At 42.1% G+C, this 25749-nt stretch overlaps 2 protein-coding genes across 8 annotated transcripts in view; one reads left to right on the top strand and one right to left on the bottom strand.

Annotated features, from left to right (window-relative positions):
• The window catches only part of syne2b (spectrin repeat containing, nuclear envelope 2b), a 318216-nt gene that overhangs the window by 217631 nt on the left and 74836 nt on the right, over positions 1-25749 (top strand). For 6 of the 7 annotated variants that reach the window (XM_060925231.1, XM_060925228.1, XM_060925229.1 and 3 more), the window contains 10 exons: positions 8216-8380; positions 13171-13326; positions 14385-14504; positions 16453-16556; positions 17076-17205; positions 17282-17398; positions 17478-17603; positions 21733-21933; positions 22925-23026; positions 24464-24583. In XM_060925231.1, coding sequence (XP_060781214.1) covers positions 8216-8380; positions 13171-13326; positions 14385-14504; positions 16453-16556; positions 17076-17205; positions 17282-17398; positions 17478-17603; positions 21733-21933; positions 22925-23026; positions 24464-24583 — 1341 coding nt within the window. The remainder of the gene's footprint in view (positions 1-8215; positions 8381-13170; positions 13327-14384; positions 14505-16452; positions 16557-17075; positions 17206-17281; positions 17399-17477; positions 17604-21732; positions 21934-22924; positions 23027-24463; positions 24584-25749) is intronic. The other variant, XM_060925230.1, reaches the window with a different exon arrangement.
• On the bottom strand, positions 5260-5594 carry LOC132889078 (ragulator complex protein LAMTOR5-like). Its single transcript, XM_060925237.1, has one exon. The coding sequence runs from the start codon at positions 5584-5586 to the stop codon at positions 5311-5313; it is 276 nt and encodes a 91-aa protein (XP_060781220.1). The 5' UTR covers positions 5587-5594; the 3' UTR covers positions 5260-5310.

Genomic DNA, 25749 nt, shown 5'->3' with positions numbered 1-25749 from the left:
TGCTGGAATGCAGTGTTTCCTTTATCCAAACATCACACTTCTCATTTAAACCAAAAAGTTCTATTTTGGTCTCATCCGTCCACAAAACATTTTTCCATTAGCCTTCTGGCTTGTCCATGTGATCTTTAGCAAACTGCAGACAAGTAGCAATGTTCTTTTTGGAGAGCAGTGGCTTTCTCCTTGCAACCTTGCCATGCACAGCATTGTTGTTCAGTGTTCTCCTGATGGTGGACTCATGAACATTAACATTAGCCAATGTGAGAGAGGTCTTCAATTGCTTAGAAGTTACCCTGGGGTCCTTTGTGACCTCGCCAACTATTACACGCCTTGCTCTTGGAGTGATCTTTGTTGGTCGACCACTCCTGAGGAGGGTAACAATGGTCTTGAATTTCCTCCATTTGTACACAATCTATCTGACTGTGGATTGGTGGAGTCCAAGCTCTTTAGAGGTGGTTTTGTAACCTTTTCCAGCCTGATGAGCATCAACAACGCTTTTTCTGAGGTTCTCAGAAATCTCCTTTGTTCGTGCCATGATACACTGCCACAAACATGTGTTGTGAAGCTCAGACTTTGATAGATCCCTGTTCTTTAAATAAAACAGGGTGCCCACTCACACCTGATTGTCATCCCATTGATTGAAAACACCTGACTCTAATTTCATCTTCAAATTAACTGCTAATCCTAAAGGTTCACATACTTTTGCCACTCACAGAAATGTAATATTGGATCATTTTCCTCAATAAATAAATGACCAAGTATAATATTTTTGTCTAATTTGTTTAACTGGGTTCTCTTTATCTACTTTTAGGACTTGTTTTCGGTCATATTTATGCAGAAATAAAGAAAATTCTAAAGGGTTCACAAACTTTCAAGCACCACTGTATGACAGATTGGTAAAAGGAAAGGAGGATTATGGAGTGAAGAGTGTCTGTTCACATATTTATGTTTCACAGTCTGAGACAAAAAAAAAAAGAAAATGTCTCCCTTTTCCAATGCCCACATTTTTAGGCACGTTTCAGTGTGGTTTTTGAGATGTATTTGGTCTGGAAATTTTTGCTGCAGCCAGGTAACCCTGGTTAATGCTGTTACCTCGAACACAGATGAACAAAGGTGGTATGTTTGAAACCTGCTCAAAACAAGCTGGTTGACTGTACACTGGACGACTGTATGTTGTCAGTTCTCAAGCAGATGTTTAAGGATGTAATGATGAGTTCACGTCAGGGCAGGGTGAGGAGCTATAATCGTTTATGATCTGTACATTAATGTTGGTCAGTGCAGTGCATTTACAGCAGCAGTCGTGACCATGGTATTCAGAATTTGTCTACCTCCCTCTACCGTCAAACAATCCTGACACATCAGTGATGTTAACTTTGTGACGTTTCCACTGAAAATCGAAGGCGATAGTCAGAACCGTCATTACCAAGTCCTGGACCTGGGCTAAGTGAGATGAAATAAAGACCAAGTCTTAAAGTGCCATTCCACCATTGGATGTATTCTTTGGCATAAAATACAATATATTTTGACAACATGTATAAATGGTATCACTAGATAGAGAAATCTCATCTCATTATCTCTAGCCGCTTTATCCTTCTACAGGGTCACAGGCAAGCTGGAGCCTATCCCAGCTGACTACGGGCGAAAGGCGGGGTACACCCTGGACAGGTCGCCAGGTCATCACAGGGCTGACACATAGACACAGACAACCATTCACACTCACATTCACACCTACGCTCAATTTAGAGTCACCAGTTAACCTAACCTGCATGTCTTTGGACTGTGGGGGAAACCGGAGCACCCGGAGGAAACCCACGCGGACACGGGGAGAACATGCAAACTCCACACAGAAAGGCCCTCGCCGGCCCCGGGGCTCGAACCCAGGACCTTCTTGCTGTGAGGCGACAGCGCTAACCACTACACCACCGTGCCGCCCGATAGAGAAATCTTTTAGCTTCAAATTGATATATCAAACATAATTTTTTGACAACGACAAGTATATTAATTTTGCGACCAAAGTCACCTACCCTTTTAATTTCCGCGCGTGATGTCATCGGCAGGTTCCCCTTCTTGTGTACCGTGTGACGTGGCACATATTATCAGCAATGGCGGATAGAACACGATAAAAATAATACCAATAAATCTAGCTAATACCAATAAATCTAGCTAACTGAAAGATTAACTCAAAATTTTTCGCAATTTTTTTGGCCCCCATATACGAGGAGAAATGACTCTCTCACTTTGGGGGTTTCCTGGTCTAAAAATAGACCGACACGTGGTACACAAGAAGGGAACCTGCCGATGACATCACGTTTCACTACCGCGCGGAAATTAAAAGGGTAGGTGACTTTGGTCGCAAAATTAATATACTTGTCGTTGTCAAAAAATTATGTTTGATCTATCATTTTGAAGCTAAAAGATTTCTCTGTCTAGTCATGCTGTCATAAAATATATTGTATTTTATGCCAAAGAATACATCCAATGGTGGAATGGCACTTTAAGGAGTCAAGAAAGCGTCGAGTCCTTTTCGAGGCCAAGCTTTAACTTTGACTAGTTGGCTTTATTTGTGCACGGTGCCAGTGATTAGGCTGTTTTCTCTCCTGAACAAGGACATACTTCCTGTTAAACTCTGTGCATGCAAAAAGAAAAGACAACACACAGATTATTTTTCAACTCTCAGTTGAAGACCAAGCCCGTTTTTAACAATAATTGAAATAAGACAGGAAAAAGTATATCTTACCTTGTAAAACCATTAAAATGTGTTTAAACAAGTGAAGGTATTTACTCGTTTGAAGTTTGCGATGGTTAAATCGAAAGGAGTCATAATAATGATTTGGTTGATCTTCACTGAACATCGTTATAGTACAGTCATGATACAAAACCTGTTATGACACATTAATAACTACATGCTGGACGTCTGTTTAACATGACACCCGCGAATAAGCATTTGGAAGCGTGATGAAATATTGTAGGCTGGCTCAAACCAGGATTACCACCCCGGGTTCATGATACGGCATGGGCAGGACCTCTCGGGTCGCGTCTCCAGCTCGTGATACAGACAGCACATGATGCTTTTTAGGGGAGGGGATTCAGTTATGGCCTTGCGTCTGAAATATCTCACAGTGGCGCCGTTGTCAATGCCAGGAACCTTTTCATCATTATGGCCGTGTCTTCAAAACATGCTGGAGCTTCCGAGAAAGCGCAAAGGAGAAAAAGTGAAACCTTGTGTGTATCGGGGTGATTTTTACCAACCTGAACCATCATCGCTTTATTATAACATGATAAAGAAATTCAAAATCGTGCTATCGTCATATGATTTACAACCCCGATTCCAAAAAACTTGGGACAAAGTACAAATTGTAAATAAAAACAGAATGCAATAATTTACAAATCTCAAAAACTGATATTGTATTCACAATAGAACATAGACAACATATCAAATGTCAAAAGTGAGACATTTAGAAATTTCATGCCAAATATTGGCTCATTTGAAATTTCATGACAGCAACACATCTCAAAAAAGTTGGGACAGGGCAATAAGAGGCTGGAAAAGTTAAAGGGACAAAAAAGGAACAGCTGGAGGACCAAATTGCAACTCATTAGGTCAATTGGCAATAGGTCATTAACATGACTGGGTATAAAAAGAGCATCTTGGAGTGGCAGCGGCTCTCAGAAGTAAAGATGGGAAGAGGATCACCAATCCCCCTAATTCTGCGCCGACAAATAGTGGCGCAATATCAGAAAGGAGTTCAACAGTGTAAAATTGCAGAGTTTGAACATATCATCATCTACAGGGCATAATATCATCAAAAGATTCAGAGAATCTGGAAGAATCTCTGTGCGTAAGGGTCAAGGCCAGAAAACCATACTGGGTGCCCGTGATCTTCGGGCCCTTAGACGGCACTGCATCACATACAGGCATGCTTCTGTATTGGAAATCACAAAATGGGCTCAGGAATATTTCCAGAGAACATTATCTGTGAACACAATTCACCGTGCCATCCGCCGTTGCCAGCTAAAACTCTATAGTTCAAAGAAGAAGCCGTATCTAAACATGATCCAGAAGCGCAGACGTCTCCTCTGGGCCAAGGCTCATTTAAAATGGACTGTGGCAAAGTGGAAAACTGTTCTGTGGTCAGACGAATCAAAATTTGAAGTTCTTTATGGAAATCAGGGACGTCGTGTCATTCGGACTAAAGAGGAGAAGGACGACCCAAGTTGCTATCAGCGCTCAGTTCAGAAGCCTGCGTCTCTGATGGTATGGCATTGCATTAGTGCGTGTGGCATGGGCAGCTTACACATCTGGAAAGACACCATCAATGCTGAAAGGTATATCCAGGTTCTAGAGCAACACATGCTCCCATCCAGACGACGTCTCTTTCAGGGAAGACCTTGCATTTTCCAACATGACAATGCCAAACCACATACTGCATCAATTACAGCATCATGGCTGCGTAGAAGAAGGGTCCGGGTACTGAACTGGCCAGCCTGCAGTCCAGATCTTTCACCCATAGAAAACATTTGGCGCATCATAAAACGCAAGATACGACAGAAAAGACCTAAGACAGTTGAGCAACTAGAATCCTACATTAGACAAGAATGGGTTAACATTCGTATCCCTAAACTTGAGCAACTTGTCTCCTCAGTCCCCAGACGTTTACAGACTGTTGTAAAGAGAAAAGGGGATGTCTCACAGTGGGAAACATGGCCTTGTCCCAACTTTTTTGAGATGTGTTGTTGTCATGAAATTTAAAATCACCTAATTTTTCTCTTTAAATGATACATTTTCTCAGTTTAAACATTTGATATGTCATCTATGTTCAATTCTGAATAAAATATGGAATTTTGAAACTTCCACATCATTGCATTCCGTTTTTATTTACAATTTGTACTTTGTCCCAACTTTTTTGGAATCGGGGTTGTAGATGCAACCTTATTTTTAAAAGAGATAAGTTAAATTTATATAGCGCCTTTCAAGAAACCCAAGGACGCTTACTATTTATTTAATCATTTATTAACAGCAACGTTTTATGACATCAGAAATAGGAGTTACACCAGGAAGCACTGAATACTTAGGAAATGTGGCTAGTTGTAAAAGAATATGCATTCTGCTCATACAAGTACCATCAGTGGATTGAGGCCACAGTTACTCAAAATGCCATTATAAGCAAAGCACATCACATAACAGTTATCAGATATGCAGGAGTCCTTTTGTAATTCAAAAGCAGATAAGTGGTAAATCAATAATCAGCCAAGTTTCTGTACATGAGCAACAACTTTGAGATCTTGATGATGGATGTGATGCATCCAGAGACTTTATGACACCATCTTATGCACCGCTACTGTGACCGTCCCATGCGTCCTCACCAGCACATTCCCTGAATCTGATTCAAGGCACACAGTGGGAGTGTCTGTTGGATCTTTCGTTAGAGAGGCAGCCTGTTTAGCCAGAACAGACACAACTCCACCATGCTCGTCAGAAAGGGAGCCACGGCATCCAAGATTATGCCCTTGGGCGTCTGTACACAAAACTCCAACAATCGAAGGATTTTTCATTGTATCATCAAGGTGTTGCGCTAATGTAGCCTCCATGAAAACAAGTACAAAAGTTTATTTTTTGCAGAATCAAAATCAGACGAGCAGAAGTTGTTTTTACATTTATATTTATAATCTGTTTGAAGGAATACTTCAGCAGTTTATCGAACCGTTTATGACCAGGAGTGTTATTTGTACTCCAGTGAATTGGCAAAAATTTTATTAATTAACTATTATTTCCTTGCAGCGTTGGTTTTGGAACTAATCTCACTGACTCATCAAATTAAAACACTGGAGCCTTTGTTACTGAATAAACACACACACACACACACACACACACACAAATGTGTCTAATTCATGTGACACATCATAAAATTGTGTATGATGTGAAAAATGTACAGTTAGGTCCATAAATATTTGGACAGATGCAACATTTTTCTAATTTTGGTTCTGTACATTACCACAATGGATTTTGAACAAAACAATTCAGATGCAGTTGAAGTTCAGACTTTCAGCTTTAATTCAGTGGGTTGAACAAAATGATTGCATAAAAATGTGAGGAACTAAAGCATTTTTTAAACGCAATCCCTTCATTTCAGGGGCTCAAAAGTAATTGGACAAATTAAATATTTGTAAATAAAATGTTCATTTCTAATACTTGGTTGAAAACCCTTTGTTGGCAATGACTGCCTGAAGTCTTGAACTCATGGACATCACCAGACGCTGTTTCTCCTCCTTTTTAATGCTCTGCTAGGCCTTTACTGCAGCGGTTTTCAGTTGCTGTTTGTTTGTGGGCCTTTCTGTCTGAAGTTTAGACTTTAACAAGTGAAATGCTGCTCAGTTGGGTTGAGATCAGGTGACTGACTTGGCCATTCAAGAATATTCCACTTCTTTGCTTTAATAAACTCCTGGGCTGCTTTGGCTTTATGTTTTGGGTCATTGTCCATCTGTATTATGAAACGCCGATTATTATTTGGCTGGATTTGAGCACACAGTATGTCTCTGAATACCTCAGAATTCATCCGGCTGCTTCTGTCCTGTGTCACATCATCAATAAACACTAGTGACCCAGTGCCACCGGCAGCCATGCATGCCCAAGCCATCACACTGCCTCCGCCGTGTTTTACAGATGATGTGGAATGCTTTGGATCATGATCTGTACCACGCCTTCGCCATACTTTTTTCTTTCCATCATTCCGGTAGAGGTTGATCTTGGTTTCATCTGTCCAAAGAATGTTCTTCCAGAACTGTGCTGGCTTTTTTAGATGTTTTTTTTTAGCAAAATCCAATCTAGCCTTTTTATTCTTGAGCCTTATGAGTGGCTTGCACCGTGCAGTGAACCCTCTGTATTTACTTTCATGCAGTCTTCTCTTTATGGTAGATTTGGATATTGATACGCCTACCTCCTGGAGAGTGTTGTTCAATTGGTTGGCTGTTGTGAAAGGGTTTCTCTTCACCATGGAAATTATTCTGTGATCATCCACCACTGCTGTCTTCTGTGGGCATCCAGGTCTTTTTGCATTGATGAGTTCACCAGTGCTTTCTTTCTTTCTTTCTCAGGATGTACCAAACTGTAGATTTTGCCACTCCTAATATTGTAGCAATTTCTTGGATGGGTTTTTTCTGTTTTCGCAGCTTAAGGATGGCTTGTTTCACCTGCATGGAGAGCTCCTTTGACCGCATGTTTTCTTCACAGCAAAATCTTCCAAATGCAAGCACCACACCTCAAATCAACTCCAGGCCTTTTATCTGCTTAATTGAGAATGACATAACGAAGGAATTGCCCACACCTGCCCATGAAATAGCCTTTGAGTCAATTGTCCAATTACTTTTGGTCCCTTTAAAAACAGGGTGGCACATGTTAAGGAGCTGAAACTCCTAAACCCTTCATCCAATTTTAATGTGGATAACCTCAAATGAAAGCTGAAAGTCTGGACTTTATGTCCATGTCCATTATAGAACTATAACTTGAATATGTTTCAGTAAACAGGTAAAAAAACAAAATTTGTGTCAGTGTCCAAATATATACGGACCTAACTGTATGTAATATGAAAGTATGGAGTAACACGGTGCGATTCTGGGTTGTTGTAAAATTCTTTGAGGATGTCGGCAAAACGGAGAAGTGAAAATTTCTCGCACTCACAATGGACTTTTTCATTTGCCTATGGCTGTGTGTTTTCCTTCCTTGTCACTTGAGCTGACTGTGAAACCGACGGGCTCTTTCAGGAAGTAATTTTAGCCACAGGTGGGTGGGGCAAGCTGTGAGGGGGGGAAAAAAAGAGATAGCATGAGTGAGACAGTCAAAACATGAGGGAGAGGGAGAACGAGAGAGGTGTAAGGACTCTGTGTGTGTGTGTGTGTGTGTATGTGTGTTTATATGTCAGTCAATGACGACCGATTAGGAAGACCGTCATTCATTGTGAGGACCAGAGAGACAGACACTAAACAAGACTCGAGATAACACTTGTCTGTGTGTGTGAGAAACTTAGCTCAAACTCTAGGAGCATGAACGAAGCAATATTTCTGGTCCTCTCAGGGTCAATTGACACACCCAGTGGTTTAGACATTTATATGCACACACACGAGCTACCTGTGTGTCCTGCTTCGTCTCTGTCGATCTCTCTGTTCGTTCCTTGTTTTCCCTCTCCCTCTTTCGATTCATTATCTGTCACGTTTGTCCCTCTAGGCTGCAGGTGAACCCTGGCACTTGGGTAAAACTCCTCCCCCAGACAGATCGCTCCATTCCTGCCATGAGCGAACCACGCAGATGGAGCTCTGGCTGGAAAAGGCCCAGCTGAGTCTGCACAGCGGCATGCAGCAGAGTGTAGAGGAACAGCTGCACACCTGCCAGGTGAGCGCGGTCTCTCTCACACATGCGCGCACACACACTTGTGTATAAAGTGCATAGAGGTTCTAGGAAACCTTCAACTTGTTAAAGTGTGTTCAGAGTGTTGTGGCGTTTAACACCCACACCTCGTTTTGGCTCCATTTCAGCTTCTTACACATTTCACCCATATACTGTTACTGCCTTACACACTGCGTGTGTGTCTCTGAGTGTGTGTTTGCATTTATGAAATATAGACTGCAGATTTTAGAGGTAGTGTCAAAGAAAAGACAATCTTTCAAGTTTTCTTCATTTTTTGTTGAAAAATGAACAACTGTCTTGCTCATTTTGTCCTCTTAGCTTTTATGAATATAAATTTCCAATTGCTCAGTCACACAGTTTGTCTTTTTATATTCTTATTTATTTTTTTTAAATTAATTTATGTTCTGTATTCATCATTATCATTTTATATTTGATTTATTCATTTAAACATTTGTATTTATTTGGTGATTTATTTTAATGATTTATTCACTCATTTAGACTTTTTATTTTTCTTGATTTCATTGTTTTTTTTATGTTAGTAATTTATTTATTCATGTAATTTTTTTTAAATATTTTTTTTAGTTTTGTTTTCTTTTCTTTCTTGCTTGCATGCTTATTTGTTTATTTTTAGAGATTTTTTTAAAAAAGCTCATTTGTAAACAGGTCTGGGAACAAAACTTTCAGGAATTAGGAATTATTGCTCAGTCTCAAGCTCTGTGAGCAAAAAACAGAAACGGTGTATAACTGTAATTTTCCCAGATTACCTGAGAAATTATTTCCAAATAATTTCTTGTCGGTGGTCACTGGTTGAGAAATTTTGGTTGATGCTCAGTATTGGAGCTGAGCATTTTAGCATTCCGGAGTGGCGACCCAGTGACTTGGTTTATGATGAGGACAAAAAAAGTGCTGCAAATATGTTTTAATACTTCCTCGGTAGTCAGGAAGTGCACATATCAAGAGCAAATGTTTGTCTCTGGGGTGGTGCGCTCAGGAGGACGTCTTAGAGTTTGTTTATATCCTTTTGGAGCAGAAGAACTGGCAGATTTAATTTTTTTTTATTCAGAAAACGATCTGAAATCATATTAATAATAGAATTAGTATTGATTTTGATCTCAAAAAGCTAAAAAAAAACCATAATTGTGTTTACCAGTAAAATCTGAAGCAGTCATGATATGGAAGGATGAGATCACAGTCTAGACAGGTGTGTGTGTGTGTGTGTGGAATGTTTGCGATGGCTGTTTGATCAGATTCAGATGTGTTTGATGCAGAGTTATTCGTGCAAACAGTGAGTTTCATTAATGCACAGTCAGTAAATAGATTCCGCTTTGGTCTTATAGGTAATAATATTTTACATTCTCCATTCTGAATGGTCAGATGATGTTGATTAATTTTCTGGAACAACACTTCAGACTGTAGATCCGGCTGCAAGGCAAAACACGGTTTTATATTCATGCAGTCTGTGATACGTTATCGTTTCTATAGTAACCGTTCGTTTACAGAGACGTAACCGTTCGTTTACAGAGACGTATCCGGTAGATCCACATAAAGCGATGGAAGAAAGACGGGTATCTGTGAAGATACTCAGTCATCCAGGTACATAGTAATCTGTGGTTGGTAGAAGAGAGCAACTGGACTTGCTTGAAAAGTCTTGAAGACGTTTCGGCTCTCGTCCGAAAGGCTTCCTCAGTTCTGTCTGACTAATAGGGAGTATCAAGTATTTATCCTCTCATGGATCATCATAGAATCCGAATCAGAATGCTGATGGCTGCATTGTAGGTGGCTGATAAAAGATGTCATAGACACCCACCTCTGTTCAGTGATGGTCGTTCCAGGTTGACAAAAATGAACGATCCTCTCTGGCTAAGATGTCTGCCAGTTTTCTGGAAGTCCTCTCATACTCCCGCACTAGTCGAAGGGAACTCATCCCAAAGTGCGTAGAAACATATCTGTGAAGATACTCAGTCATCCAGGTACATAGTGATCTGTGGTTGGTAGAAGAGATTCGGATTCTATGATCCATGAGAGGATAAATACTTGATGCTCCCTATTAGACAGACAGAACTGAGGATGCCTTTCGGACGAGAGGCGAAACGTCTTCAAGACTTTTCAAGCAAGTCCAGTTGCTCTCTTCTACCAACCACAGATTAAGAAAGACGGGTGTAGTGAAGTTTTCGATCTGCTTGGCTGCGTTGCATTTCCAGCTGCTCCTTCTTCTCCGTGAAGATCAGAAATCTAGTCTCATGATATTGTGTTAATAAAAATATACATGGAACAATATATATGGAACAACACTTCAGACTGTAGATCCGGCTGCAAGGCAAAACACGGTTTTATATTCATGCACTCGATGTGATACGTTATCGTTTCTATACTAACCGTTCGTTTACAGAGACGTATCCGGTAGATCCACATAAAGCGATGGAAGAAAGACGGGTGTAGTGAAGTTTTCGATCTGCTTGGTTGCGTTGCATTTCCAGCTGCTCCTTCTTCTCCGTGAAGATCAGAAGTCTGTTCTCATGATATTGTTCTCATCTCATCATCTCTAGCCGCTTTATCCTGTTCTACAGGGTCGTAGGCAAGCTGGAGCCTATCCCAGCTGACTACGGGCGAAAGGCGGGGTACACCCTGGACAGGTCGCCAGGTCATCACAGGGCTGACACATAGACACAGACAACCATTCACACTCACATTCACACCTACGCTCAATTTAGAGTCACCAGTTAACCTAACCTGCATGTCTTTGGACTGTGGGGGAAACCGGAGCACCCGGAGGAAACCCACGGGGAGAGCATGCAAACTCCGCACAGAAAGGCCCTCGCCGGCCACGGGGCTCGAACCCGGACCTTCTTGCTGTGAGGCGACAGCGCTAACCACTACACCACCGTGCCGCCCCTCATGATATTGTGTTAATAAACAGATATAAAGTGTGAGACTCTGTAGCGGGTGTAGAACGTTATAACGGGCAGTTTATTTCTGTGGATTTAAACACTATAATGTTATTCTTATGCCTCCTTCCTTGCTTCGAGCCGCTCATCCCGCTGAAAACACTTCAGAAACACTTTCAGTGAGAATTCACTCATTAATCATTCGGTTTCTTTCTACAAGTCAATTTGTTTCAGAACAGCATTTTGGCTGCATTGTTTTCTGTTTATTGTTTCCGCAGTGAAACACGGCGCTCACGTTCTGCTCCTCTTCTGTGTGCAAAAGCAGTAAATTCTGGTGTTTCATGTAACAGTGCCTCTTCGAGCAGACACGCACCTTACGTGCAAGTAGAAATGCTTCATCCTGTTTGAGCGTCGACGTCATACTTACGAAGGCTAAATGGGCCTAAAGAGTGAGTTCAGTGCTGTCAGGGTTGATTCGGCACTGTAAGAGTTAATTCAGTTATGTCAGACCTGTTTCAGTGCTGTAAGAGTTAATTTCCGAATGTAAGTGTCGGTTCAGCACCAGAGGTTTCCTGGATGGATTTAGACATAAATGGACTCATGATTGTGGATTTGCTGTTTGTCTTCGGGGTGCAGCAGTAACACGTCTCTGCTTCTCTTTCTCTCTCACACACACACACAACATGCATTCATACAATACATACAATACATCCAACACACACACACACACAATCATTAGTTCTGAAGAAATGAGTGAGTCACTGCGTTGAGAAACTTCCTCTGTCCTCTTACACTCACCACCACAGAACTGTCATGAGTGTGTTGCTGCGTTTTGAGTCTGTCGCTTCTGAACTGGTAATCTCAGATTGATTGGTGAGTAAAAGCTAGTTTTGTGTTACAAGATGTCTTTTTGTGTGATTGGGGGGGGCGAGTGTGTGTGTAACATGAGTCCTCATTAAGTCACGATGGGAAGAATGCAAACACACCCTTTAAGACTTAATTTTATTTGTGTTGTGTTGTGTGTGTGTGTAGAACTTTGCTCTGCACACCCATCTGAAAAAAATAGTGGATTTCTGATTTTATTTACTTCTGACATTTTCTAAATAAGTTCATCACTTCAGGCAGCTCAAAACAACATCACTAAAGGTGTAGCTTTGTTCATTTATAAAGTTGTTGCATATAAGATTACTGCAATTACACAATAAATACAGTGTGCTTAAAATATACGCACACACAATATAACTTTTTTTCAAAAGTGTGTGTGTGTGTGTCTCCTGTGTTTTACACTATAGACATTCCCTTTGGAGACGGCATCTAGTGTAGCTTTACCTGTGTTTGTGTAATCTGACACCTTCATTAAAGTTTTAGATCATTGATAGAGATCCAGTGACCTCGTGACTTGGGTTATGATGACCTAAAAGGCAACAGAGTGCAGCGAGAATGCTTTTATAGCTTTTATATATACAGTTCACATCCCACACACACACGCGCACATAGACGAGGTGCGTGCCATATGTGACTGTGTATAAATCAGTTCTGTTCTCAGTGGACTCTGACCTTTCGCTCCTTCCCATTCAGTTGTAAGTAAAAGGCTGAGTGTTTTTACCCCTTTAAAAGTAGTTTTGTTTTATCTTTTGAGTTGTTAAACGTCACGCAAGTGCTATGAGGCATAACTTGTGTTACTCAGATATAAAAGGGTGAATTTAAACTTCATTTATTTGTTATTTTATTAATTTAATGGTAGAATGTGTTGTGTGTGTGTGTGTGTGTTTGCTTCCAGAAAGTGAATGTAATCAGTTCAGGTTAGACTCTGGACTAAATTTGCATATGCAAATTACTGTAGGTGAGCTAAGGTCAGCCTTCAATTTGTGTATGTGTGTCCGTCCCCAGGAGATGTTTATGGAGATTGAGCAGAAGGTGGCCACTGTGTCTGCCCTCGGTCATGATGAAGAGGAGCAGAAATCACTCAGCGCCAAACTGCAGCTCCTGAAGAACAAACTGGTGACCTTTCAGCTCCTGCTGCAGGAGAGACACAGCGAGGAGAAGGTGCGTGCACAAACGCACACGTTCCACTAAAACACACAGCAGATTATGACAGATCAATAGCAGGCTCAGGGTGTGTTCACACGAGGTGATCTGTACCATGCCCTGTACGTTTGACTCGTGTGATCGCTGTGTTCCGTACTCCAGCATGGTTCAGCTGGACTTGGGCACGGTATGCATCAGTGTGGTCGCTAACCGCGCATAAGCATGGAGTAAATCAACTCGAACACTCTGACATCCACTTTTCAATTAATTCGAGAATATTTGGGTTAAACACGAGTTTGGTTCATGACCATGTCGGAACTGGGAACTTTGGGTCTTCCCAGTTGGAATGATCTGTTTGAACGCCGATCCAACTCATGATTCCGACTTGCAAAGCTCTGACTTCTCTGAGTTACGATTCAATGACATCACTTCAACACAATTTTAGGTTTTTAAGCAGTCGTTTAAGTTTCTATTTATATTTGAATTCACAAAATACTGGGTGATACTTTGATCATTGAAATGCTTTCTGCAAGATTTTTATTATCCCCCGCTGGCCGAAAGGCCCGAAGGAGGATCATATCGTGGCGATGTCTGTCCATCCGTCCCTTCTGAAATCAACTCCTCTCTCAATTTTTGGAGGGATTTCACAAAACCTGACAGGATTCTTTGTTATATGTCGGAAATACGCATATTGCAATTTCGTTCACTTCAGTCACATGTTACCAGAGTTGCCAGCGGGGGATATTGTGCTCTCGGAGCACTCGTTTTTCTATCAAACTGCTCTTTCATGTCAGTTCCAGCAAAAATTATCACATCCACTTTAGAAATAATTTATGCGCTGACCAAAACATAATTTCAAATAAAACAGACCAAAGATTATCTATTTTTCTTTGTAAAATAAGATCCATATCTGTTGATGTGGATCATACGTTGTACAGGTGCCTGTGTTCGTTTTTATGATGTAAGCAGTAAAATATTATAACGGCTGTTATAGAAAAATAATCAACATCAGACCAGTCAGAATTGAGAATTCAACAGCATTGTGTTATAATGCATTTTAACAATGCGGATTGCAGACGTGCGCTGAGAGAGAGCGCCCCCTGCAGGCTCGGCTGAAGCGCAGCACCAGCGTGCAAGAGGTGCTGAGCTCAAGGAAGGCCAAACTCTTCAGACAGAGCAGCCTGCAGCAGCAGAGGGTAATTCATACACACACACTCTCACTCTTTTGCAAAGAAGAGCCTCCTGTGTAGTTAGCAGGATATAATAGCTGTGAAGTTGCATCCACTTAGCCTGGCAAGCCAGACTAAATGTGAATATTTAGTCTGGCCTCGATCCGTAGACATTTCCGAAGCGGGTGGGAGGAACAAACCGCTGTCTTTCAAATTGTCTCTGTGCGTATAGGCCAACGCTCTGACCAATCAGCGCAACTGTGACGTAGTCAGAGTGACAGAAAGCAGTGGGGGAGGCCTTGAAATAAATAATTTTTCAAAATGCGTATTAATTAATAAACAGGTTGTAGATATTAAGAAGTTTGGAGATAATGACCACAAGTTTGGAGTCTGTACCACATACACATTTTTTTTCCAAGGGTTTGCTTAAACTGTTTTTGAGAGTTTTTATTTAGTGGTGTTTGGTGAAATAATTTCCCTTAAATTTAAAATAACGGAAAAATAAGAAACAATCAAAAAGTAATGTTTCAAAGCTGTTTATTAATTCTTCGTACTGCACAAACTAGCCCCATCTTTTTGGCTACGAGCGGAGCCAGCTGGTAGATCAGACTTTTGCCATAGCCGGTCGGCAAAACAGCGAAAACGTCCTCCTTGAAAAGGAATGAGCGGAGAGCCTCTTCCTGCTCATGTTTCAACGAAAACTCCAAGTCTAATTCTTCTAAAACTGATTCCAAAGCGGAGTCAAACGCGCGCTGTTCACTAGCCGTAGCCATCTTTCCTGCTGTGCTTTCTCCAGCGTCCTGCAGCTTTGTCGTCACTCCTGCAAAAGCCCACCCAAAGAATCCAAACAAAAACCTTGCGTTGTGATTGGCGGGCACGATTTGATGCCCGGGGTGTTTTTGTTTATATGGTGCGAGGCTAGATCCACCCGCTAGGCAAAAATATTTTTGGCCGCTAGGCGGGTGGGTCTAGTTTACTAGGCTAGCATCCACTCTCATTGGCCAGCATTTTATAACAGAAATGAAATGACTTCCTGTAAGTCACTCTGGATCATGTTGTCTGCCAAATGCCAGAAATGCAAATGTAAAAGAACCCAATGATAGACATCCATGTTCATGACTTTCTTGAACGTCATCCAGTACAGTTTTCAGCATATCGTAGGTTGCAGCGCACTATGCTTTTGTTTATTCATAATCATTAGATTATTGGCTGATTATCATTAGATAATGGATCGAAATCGTAAACGAGTGAAGTAGTTTTTGTACTACTGTGAGTTTTTGTCATACTAAATAATAAAGTGAGCTCACAACCCAACCTCACAGCTTATGAAGCAAGCTGCGAATATTTATTTGGATAAATAGAACCATAGCCACATAGGCAAACTGTGTGATGTGTTAAGGTTCCATCAGGTATCCTTATGTGTTCCTTAATTTGTCCCTTATGGTTTTTGTTAGTGTTTAAAAAAAAAAAGAGCATTTTTTTCTTGAAAAAAATCCATATTGAAATCTATTCGAGGCCTGAACCTTTATTATCCTTGATGATCTTTGAGGAACGCCTTTTGTAAGCAAACACAATGAAGAAAATGTTGCTCAGCAGGATAGTTTAAGTTTACTTGGTATTTCTGGAGTGACTTTTTGGTCACTCCTAGCACTTTGGTCTGGAATACGAGGATTGTCCATGTTGAGAAGGATACACTTCGACAAAATCGGGAGCATCAGAAGGGAAATGCTTTTCAAATACATATCAATTATTTCCAAGAAATAATATCCAAAAATATGTTTTACCTACACGTAAAAAAAAAAAAAAAAAAGTTCATCAAGAGTACTGGTTAAGGATCTAAAGAGGAAATGTTAGTGAAAGGGAAATAATGTTATTGTATCTGTCCTGATGTAGAACATTGACCAAAAGGTACAAAGAGAACCCTTTAGAAATTGAGATTTAAATCTCTCTTTCTGTCTGTGTGTGTGTTTTTCAGGAGTTAGAGCAGGGTCTAATCGAGCAGAAAGATCTGATGAAGGTCATTGCAGCACAGGGAAGCAGAGTCAGACTGCAAAGTCAAACTGCAGAGGAACACACGAGGTAACACACACTTAACACATTTCCCCTTCTAGAGTTACACATCCTCTTCCACACACACACACACGGCAGACTTCCACCAGAACCTTTCGAAGGACAAAAGAGTTCTGCGGCTGGCAGGACTGAGGCACGAACAAGTTCCATTTATTTCAAAGTAAATATGACATTCTGGTGTGTTGTGGAAGTGAAATAATGCATGAAAAATGGAAAGACTTAAAATTAAAGTGCTTTCTAAGATGCTCGAAAGAACTTTGGCAACTCTTGATGTACAGTACAGCAAAGTCTTTCCTGTGTACCTTCTTCGGAGCAGGAACTAAAAGCCTTCCTGTAAACTACGGCTCAGGAAATAAAATCAGCCTTAGATTTCTCTAGATCCAGTCATAATGCACCTAAGGTTCCTGAGATCCAGAAAAAAGGTTCCTGCAAAGGTTCCTCCCCTGATGAACCATGAACAAAAACCAGCCCTGTTTCTTCCACTGAAAACATGCCTACGGCTGATGAGTATTTGAACGTTTTCTCCAGGCTACTTGTACCTGCAGCAGTGGTGATGGTGGAGGAGCAGAGACAGGAATGGGCGGAGTCAGTACACAGGAAGTGGACTCACCTCCACAGGAGACTCAGCCAGAGAGCAGAAGAGCAGCAGGAAGATGAGGTTCCTGCATTACCAAACTAATAGCAAATGTATGCTTTAATAGATTGTCAGTTTGTAAGTGTGTGTGTGTTTGCAGATATCTGCTCCACCTGTGTGTGTATGGAGCGGTGCTGATGGAGCTGCATGTCTCCAGGAGCTCCAGTCCTACGTCACACACCTGCGAGAGCTGGGACACACAGCAACATCAGCACCTGTAAGTATCTTACGCTCCTGATCACACACATTCATACCAACACTTTAACTAACGCGCTCTCTCTTTCTCTCCTTTGCAGGATGTGCAGGCGGTGGATGAGCGTTTGTTTGAGGTGCTCAGTGGAACCACACTCACTCTCTTCTCTCTCTCTCACACACTCGTCTCTCAGCCAGGAAGCACACACACCCAGCTGCTGCAGCTACAGGTACACATGCATCCATCCATCATGCCTAATGCTCCATCCATCCAGCTAGTCACAACCCAACAAACCATCCATCCATTATTCCTGTTGACTTAGGCATACAGTGCCTTGCAAAAGTATTCATCCCCCTTGGTGTTTGTCCTGTTTTGTCGCATTACAAGCTGGAATTAAAATGGATTTTTGGGGGGTTAGCACCATTTGATTTACACAACATGCCGACCACTTTAAAGGTGCACATTGTTGTTTTATTGTGACACAAACAGTAATTAAGATGAAAAAACAGAAATCTGGAGTGTGCGTAAGTATTCACCCCCTTTCGTATGAAACCCCTAAATAAGAGCTGGTCCAACCAAGTCACTTCATAAGTCACATAATTAGTTGATTAAGATCCACCTGAGTGCAATCAAAGTGTCACATGATGTCTGTATAAATCAACCTGTTCTGGAAGGACCCTGACTCTGTAACACCAATAAGCAAGCAACATGAGAACCAAGGAGCCTCCAAACAGGTCAGAGACAAATCAAATCAAAATCAAATCAAGTTTATTTGTATAGCGCTTTTAACAATAAACATTGTCGCAAAGCAGCTTTACAGAATTTGAACGACTTAAAACATGAGCTAATTTTATCCCTAATCTATCCCCAATGAGCAAGCCTGTGGCGACGGTGGCAAGGAAAAACTCCCTCAGACGACATGAGGAAGAAACCTTGAGAGGAACCAGACTCAAAAGGGAACCCATCCTCATTTGGGCAACAACAGACAGCCTGACTATAATAGTAACAGTTTTAACAGGTATAACCCTCAACTGTCCTCATGGGGCCGTCCTTCACAGGAGCGGTGCGATAAAATTCCGACCAGACACAGGGCACCAGGATGGATCAAGCAGGTCCGAGGGGCAGAAGAGGCCAGCATCTCAATCCCAGGATCAACATGTAACTCAGAGGGACAGATTGGGGGGGGGAAGAGAGAGAGAAAGAAAACACGTTGTTAGGTATGCCCTAAAAATGACAAGTATTAAATCTGTGTGGTAGGCTCGCAGAGACGAGAGTCTTTACATCAGGCATAACACACAACAATGGCATGTTAATATGGTAAAATATATCATGACCTGCTCTGGCTGGATGCTTGATTGGGTGATGGGAGCACACTCCTCAGCAATGATGAGATGCAGATGGGACCCTTAGGGCTGGCCAAGACAATTCAGTTACATTTCACCGGGTCTGGGACATGCGACAGAATGTCTGACGGCCGATTCCCTGCAGGCTACGATAGCCAGTCGAGGTCTCCACCCTCTCCACCAAAAGATTTCCTGTTGACTCCATGTAACTCAGAGGGACAGATTTGGGGTGGGGGGGAGGGGAAGAAAACACAGGTTGTTAGGTATGCCCAATGTCACCTGAATAAATAGAAGCAGTATACATATTGCACCGAGTACAAGCAGGGACTCCGGCAACTAACTATGACAGCATAACTAAAAGGAGAGAGCCAGAAGGTAACACAGGCATGAGGGAGCCCCGGGACATAAAGCAGCAGCCACTACACCATCAACAAACTCGAGTGAGCAAGCGAGTGGGGACTGACAGCATCCATACATCCCAGTTTACCAAAACACTCTATGTCTGAGGACCCTCCAGATCTACACCTTTACCTCATAAACACCATTAACAAAAGGCTTGACTAAACAGATATGTTTTCAGCCGAGACTTAAATGCTGAGACTGTGTCTGATTCCCAAACACTACTTGGAAGGCTGTTCCATAACTGTGGGGCTTTGTAAGAAAAGGCTCTGCCCCCTGATGTAGCCTTCACTATACGAGGTACCAGCAGATAGCCTGCACCTTTTGATCTAAGTAGGCGTGGCGGGTCATAGAGGAGCAGAAGTTCACTCAGGTACTGTGGTGCGAGACCATTTAGTGCTTTAAAGGTCAATAGTAGTATTTTATAATCAATACGAAATTTGATTGGGAGCCAATGCAGTGTGGATAAGACAGGCGTGATGTGGTCATATTTTCTAGTTCTAGTAAGGACTCTTCCTGCTGCATTTTGAACTAACTGGAGCTTGTTTATGCACTTATTGGAACATCCAGACAGTAAGGCATTACAATAATCCAACCTGGAGGGAACGAAAGCATGAACTAGTTTTTCTGCATCATGCAATGACATTAAATTTCTTATCTTTGCAATATTTCTGAGATGAAAGAAAGCTATCTGGGTGATGTTATCAATGTGAGTTTCGAATGAAAGACTGGGGTCAATAATCACTCCGAGGTCTTTTACTGCTGCACGTGAAGAAACAGAAAGGCCATCCAGGGTTACTGTGTAATCAGAAAACTTACTTCTAGCTGTATGTGGTCCTAGTACAAGTACTTCAGTCTTGTCAGAGTTAAGCAGGAGGAAATTAATAAGCATCCAGTGTCTAATGTCCTTAACACATTCCTCAATTCTATTAAGCTGGTGTCTCTCATCAGGTTTTGCAGAGACATACAACTGTGTGTCATCAGCATAACAGTGGAAACTAATACAATGTTTACAAATAATATCACCCAGAGGTAACATATATAGAGAAAAAAGCAGTGGACCCAAGACAAAGTTGTGGAGAAGTATAGATCAGGGTTGGGTTATAAAAAATATCCCAGGGAGCACCATGAAATCCATTCTAGCAAAATGGAAAGAATATGGCACCACTACAAACCTGACAAGAAAAGGCCCCGCCCACCAAAACTCACAGACCGGGCAAGGAGGGCATTAATCAGAGATGCAACAAAGACACCAACAATGAAGGAGCTGCAAAGATCCACAGTGGAGATGGGGGTATCTATCCATAGGGCCACTTTAAGCCATACACTACACAGAGTGGGGCTTTATGGAAGAGTGGCCATAAAAAAAGTCATTGCTTTAAAAAAAAAATCACATTTGGAGTTTGCCCAACAGCATGTGGCAGACTCCCCAAATACATGGAAGAAGATCCTCTGGTCAAATGAGACAAAAATTGAACTTTTTGGCCATCATGGGAAATGCCATGTGTAGCGCAAACCCAACACCCTGAGAACACCATCCCTACAGTGAAGCATGGTGGTGGCAGCATCATGCTGTGGGGATGTTTTTCATCTGCAGGGACAGGAAAGCTGGTCAGGACTGAAGGAAAGATGGATGGCACTAAATACAGGGCAATTCTGGAGGAAAACCTGTTTGAGTCGGCCAGAGGTTTGAGACTGGGACAAAGGTTAATGGTCTAGCAGGACAATGACCCTAAACATACTGCTAAAGCTACACTGCAGTGGTTTAAAGGGAAATATTTAAATGTCTTGGAATGGCCTAATCAAAGCCCAGGCCTCAATCCAACTGAGAATCTGTGGCATAACTTGAAGATTGCTGTCCACCAACGCAACCCATCTAACTTGAAGGAGTTGGAGCAGTTTTGCCGTCAGGAATGGGCAAAAATCCCAGGGGCTAGATGTGCTAAGCTAATAGAGACATACCCCAAGAGACTTGTAGCTGGAATTGCAGCAAAAGGTGGCTCTATAAAGTATTGACTTGGGGGGGTGAATACTTTTGCACACTCTATATTTCTGTTTTTTCATCTTAGTTATTGTTTGTCACAATAAAAAAAAAAAATGTGTACCTTTAAAGTGGTCGGCATGTTGTGTAAATCAAATGGTGCTAACCGTCCAAAAATCCATTTTAATTCCAGCTTGTTATGCGACAAAATGGGGACAAACACCAAGGGGGGTGAATACTTTTGTAAGGCACTGTACATCCACTCATCCATCCATCCATCCATCTAGCCATCCTCCCATCTACACACCCGTCTATCCATCCATTCACTCATCCATTTTTTCCTATCAGATTCATATCTGATTGACTGTTGCCATCCATCCATCCATCCATCCATCCATCCATCCATCCATCCTGATGTATCTATCCACTCATTCTCCCATCACACCACCCAACTATCATTCCTATTGATGCATTCATCCATACTTCCATCTATCCATCATCCATCAATCCACAACACGACCAAGCATCCACACATCATCCATATCCCTCCATCCATCCCTACTGATTTGTCCATGCACCCAGTAACTCCCAGAGATTAACTGTTTCCCCACTTCCTGTCTGTGTGTGATTGACAGAGTTTTTCTACAGAGCTTAATTCTTTGAGTGCTGAGTTAACCTCTCAGGGGTCAGAGGTCATCAAAGCGTTAGGCTCCGTGGCTCCTGCAGCCGGTGTGTGTGTAGATCTGCTGCAGGATCGTGTGTGTGAGCTCCAGAATGTTCTCTCAGAGAAACAGAAGCAGCTGCAGAAACAGCTGGATCATGCTCTGCAGAAAAAGGTCAGAGAGAGAACACAGAGCACTGTGTACATTTATTCTTACACACGCACAATATTTCTTGACACATTCAAGCTGATATACGAGAACAAAATGCGTATCCAAAATTTCATAATCTTTCTCTTTTTTTTTAACATTTGAAACTAACCCCAATGATTTTAATATATTTCAGGAATAAAACACCCTGTGTTGTCGGAAAATAATCAATAACAGGGTGGTGCCATGAAACGGATTTCGTGTTACTAACCCAGAGTTGATTACTTATCAGTAATATTATTTATCGATGTCCTGAAATGTTTGATTTTATTTACCAATAATTACACTGTTTTATTTATTAAAGAACAGTGCATTGCTCATTTTATCCATTTATAGTTATATTTAATGTTGTGGAATGTCTGTGAAACAAGTTAGCTCCTGGTATTTCTTCCTCTTTCTTGAAGTTAAGACAACAAGCAACCCAGCTTGACGTGTTCCTGAGAAGCCGCAGACGTTCCCTTGTTGAAAAAACTTTGTTAGAGCTTTTTCTCTGACTGTTACGAAGTGCTGACTCCTTCAACAAATGTGAAATAAACATCCCTTTACAGAAAACTTCACAATATCAGCAATATGGTGCATGCTTTAAAAAAAAACAAAAAAGCTGTTGATGTTGAGCATCTGTTGTACCAGTCCCTGTGAATGAGCTGTTACTATGGAAATGAAAGTCAGTTAGAATGAGGGTATTAATATAAACATAGATCGACAGCTGCACTGCTGTGAAAGCTGTGGTACGGTATAAACATGTTGAACAATCTTTTTGACTCGTGCTAAACGAAGACAATGAGAACATGTCAGCATTTCATCATCCTCCACCAACACCTCGAACATCTCACCCTCACAAGTATTAAACAGGCTTGCAGTTTTTACACAACGTCAAAGCAGAGTACATCTGCTCCTATGCTACGCTTTTACATTTTGATGATTTCTCTTATAATCTTTGTGTGTGTGTTTCTCACAGAGCAGGATTAAACACATGCATGCTGCCTTGCTTGCTAACACCTCAACCCTGAAAACACTGACTAATGATGATTCACGCTGTGATCCTCATACACAGCTACAGGTAAACACTTCATTAACATCCTGAATATCCCGTCCTGCTGCTTTTTTTTTTTTAAATTATGATGACAATGTGGATGTCATCCATGTGGAATGCTCATAACAAGTTGTACTATTTGTTGTTTGCTGAGCAAAAAACTCTGTATTCTGTGAATATACGGTACAACTTCTAAAGGCCCGGTCCCACTGGCCGATGGACACAAAACGTATGCAAAAAGGACACAGCGGACGAGCAGAATTTCGGGGGTGGCTCTGTCCGTTTTCATCCGCTCCAGAAATGGACAAAATTGGCGAAAATTTGCGAAAACAGAACGGAAAAGAACGGACGTGGGTAGTATATAGCGGGGATGTTAAACGCATGTTCATAGGAAGCCTAGCGGATGGAAGTGGATGACAGCTCCGAAGGGGTTACCGGTGATAACTGAGAAGCGGACGCATAGCAGAAAGAGCGGATGCATAGCGGATGAAGGGGATGCATCACGTACGCCTAACGGAAACAAAGGGGATGTTGCGCGGATGTATATCGGATGCAGACCGTTCACTGCGCATGCGGGGGGTATGAATTGCGTCTGCTCCGTGGATATAAAGGGATGCAGCACGCACGCCGTCAGCATAAAGCGGAAAGACGTGCTGGCGGCTACATCGATACATCTCTACTACATCTCGTTTTTGAAGAAGGCTACATTGATACATCTCTACTGCATCTTGTATCAACACCATGGCTGTTCGACTCGTACTGAGATCCAGATGATTTTCTCCCCCCTTTTATACAAAATATCGATTGTCCGCTAGGTGTCCTTCTACATACTCTAGACATACTCCAGACATCCTAAATATACGAGATACATCCCAGATATAAACGCTTTGTCCGTTTTGAATACTTTATATACGAGATGCATACGCTTACGTCCTTTCTATTTCCGTGCTACTAACGATGAATAGACGTTTCATGTACCTTGTCTTTCCTCCCTCTTTCCGTTTTCAGCTGCAGCGGATGTGAGTTGCGAGGATGCCCAGAGGATGCAGAGAGGATACAGCAGACGTTTAACGGATGATAACGGACATAGAACGTTTGTTGCTCGTATATGTCGCGGATTTACATCGTACACTGCGGAAAGTTCATCCGTTCTAAAAGTTTTGTGCAGGTCAAAACTTTTTGCGCGGATGAAATCACAGTGGACGGATGCTCGATGGATAGAGCGTATGAAGCACGTATGCAATGAGTACACAACGGATGCATAGCGTTTTCCAACGGATGGCAAAGATTTTTTTACGTTTTACATCCTCTTTGCATCCGTAAGTGCAGTGGGACCGGGCCTTAAAAAAATTTATTTTAGAGAGTTAAAATGTCTACACATATGTACACCACACACTGTACCTTAAAGGTCACACCATGAGCTTGGACCTTTAACCCTTTTTGTGTTCATGGTTATCTGGGCAGGCTGTTGCCGGGCTGCAGCAGGAGCTTCAGCAGCGAGAGAGAGAGCTGGCTGAGCTGAGAGATGAGACGGAGACACAGGAACGAGTGATGGGTTTAACGCTGGACGTCACTACGCTGGAGGTACGTGGGTGTGTGTACATCTGTGTTTGTTTATATATATACAATGGCATGCAAAAGTTTGGGCACCCTTCCTGAAAATGTCTGTTTTGTTTTGTACAATTGGGGAGTGAAAAAAGAAAAGGAACACCATGCGAAAGTTTGCGCACCCCAATACATTTGAGTTCTCAGGTAACTTTTACCAAGGTTCCAGACCTTAATTAGTTGATTGAGCTGTGGCTTGTTTAAAGGTCCCATGGCATGGTGGTTTGTTGATGCTTTAAACGGGCTCGTGGAGGCTTCCGGATGTTATATCCGCAGCCTTTCTCGAAATGAACCCTCGGCACGTAAATATAGCCTCCTGGGAGAAAGCCCCATTTCAGCGCTTTTCCCAGTGCGTCGTTTTGCTAATGAGAAGCAGGAGGCGGGGAAGGGTAGAGGGTGGGGGCGGGCCATGGGGGGAGGGGGAGGGGCTTGACCAAGCTGCGCGCACACATACTCGCTGCTATCAGCGCCTGTAGCCACGCTGCTAAGACAAAACCCCGTTCTCCCTCGGACTCCTTTCGTAAACTCAACGTGACACAGAGAACAGAGAGGGAGAGTGTTCGGAGTGGTAGTTTACGAACGTATAATACCCTAGGCTTGAACACGCACTCCATAACCAAAGAGGATAGAAGCAGCAACTACAGCAACATATCGCTTATCCAACAGAAGACATGCATTGCGGAGCAATAGTCAAACATAAGCTCATAAGTTACAGTCAATTTCCAGACTAAACTCAGTTTAACAGAGCATGCTGCATGCTTTTTGGTTTTGTAGCGCAGATTACCTGGCTAACTGCAGGAAGCGGTTAGCTGCACAGCTAATGTAGCCATTGCTAGGCTAATGCACCGATTTTAAAACACGGCAAAACGACCAGTTATACACTTACTTGTTCGGTGTTTGTTGCTGATGCGGCAGGGATGCTTGGTACGGACCCAGGCTTCAGTGACAGTTGATGTGCAAAACCTGCCCTGTACTGTCCCAAGTTGTGGAAACATTCATCAGGAAAATGCTTCCGACAAACATACACCGTCTTAGGTAGACTCGACGGCGTATTATTGGAGTAAATAAAATTAAGCCACTGCGTCTTCAGGGGCTCTCCCGTCGGCAGTAAAAACAGACTCCTTTCTGTGTTGTCACATCCATGT

The sequence above is a fragment of the Neoarius graeffei genome, chromosome 7, assembly GCF_027579695.1.
Source record: "Neoarius graeffei isolate fNeoGra1 chromosome 7, fNeoGra1.pri, whole genome shotgun sequence".
NCBI classification, from domain to species: Eukaryota; Metazoa; Chordata; class Actinopteri; order Siluriformes; family Ariidae; genus Neoarius; species Neoarius graeffei.
This window is presented reverse-complemented; position numbering and strand designations above follow the sequence as displayed.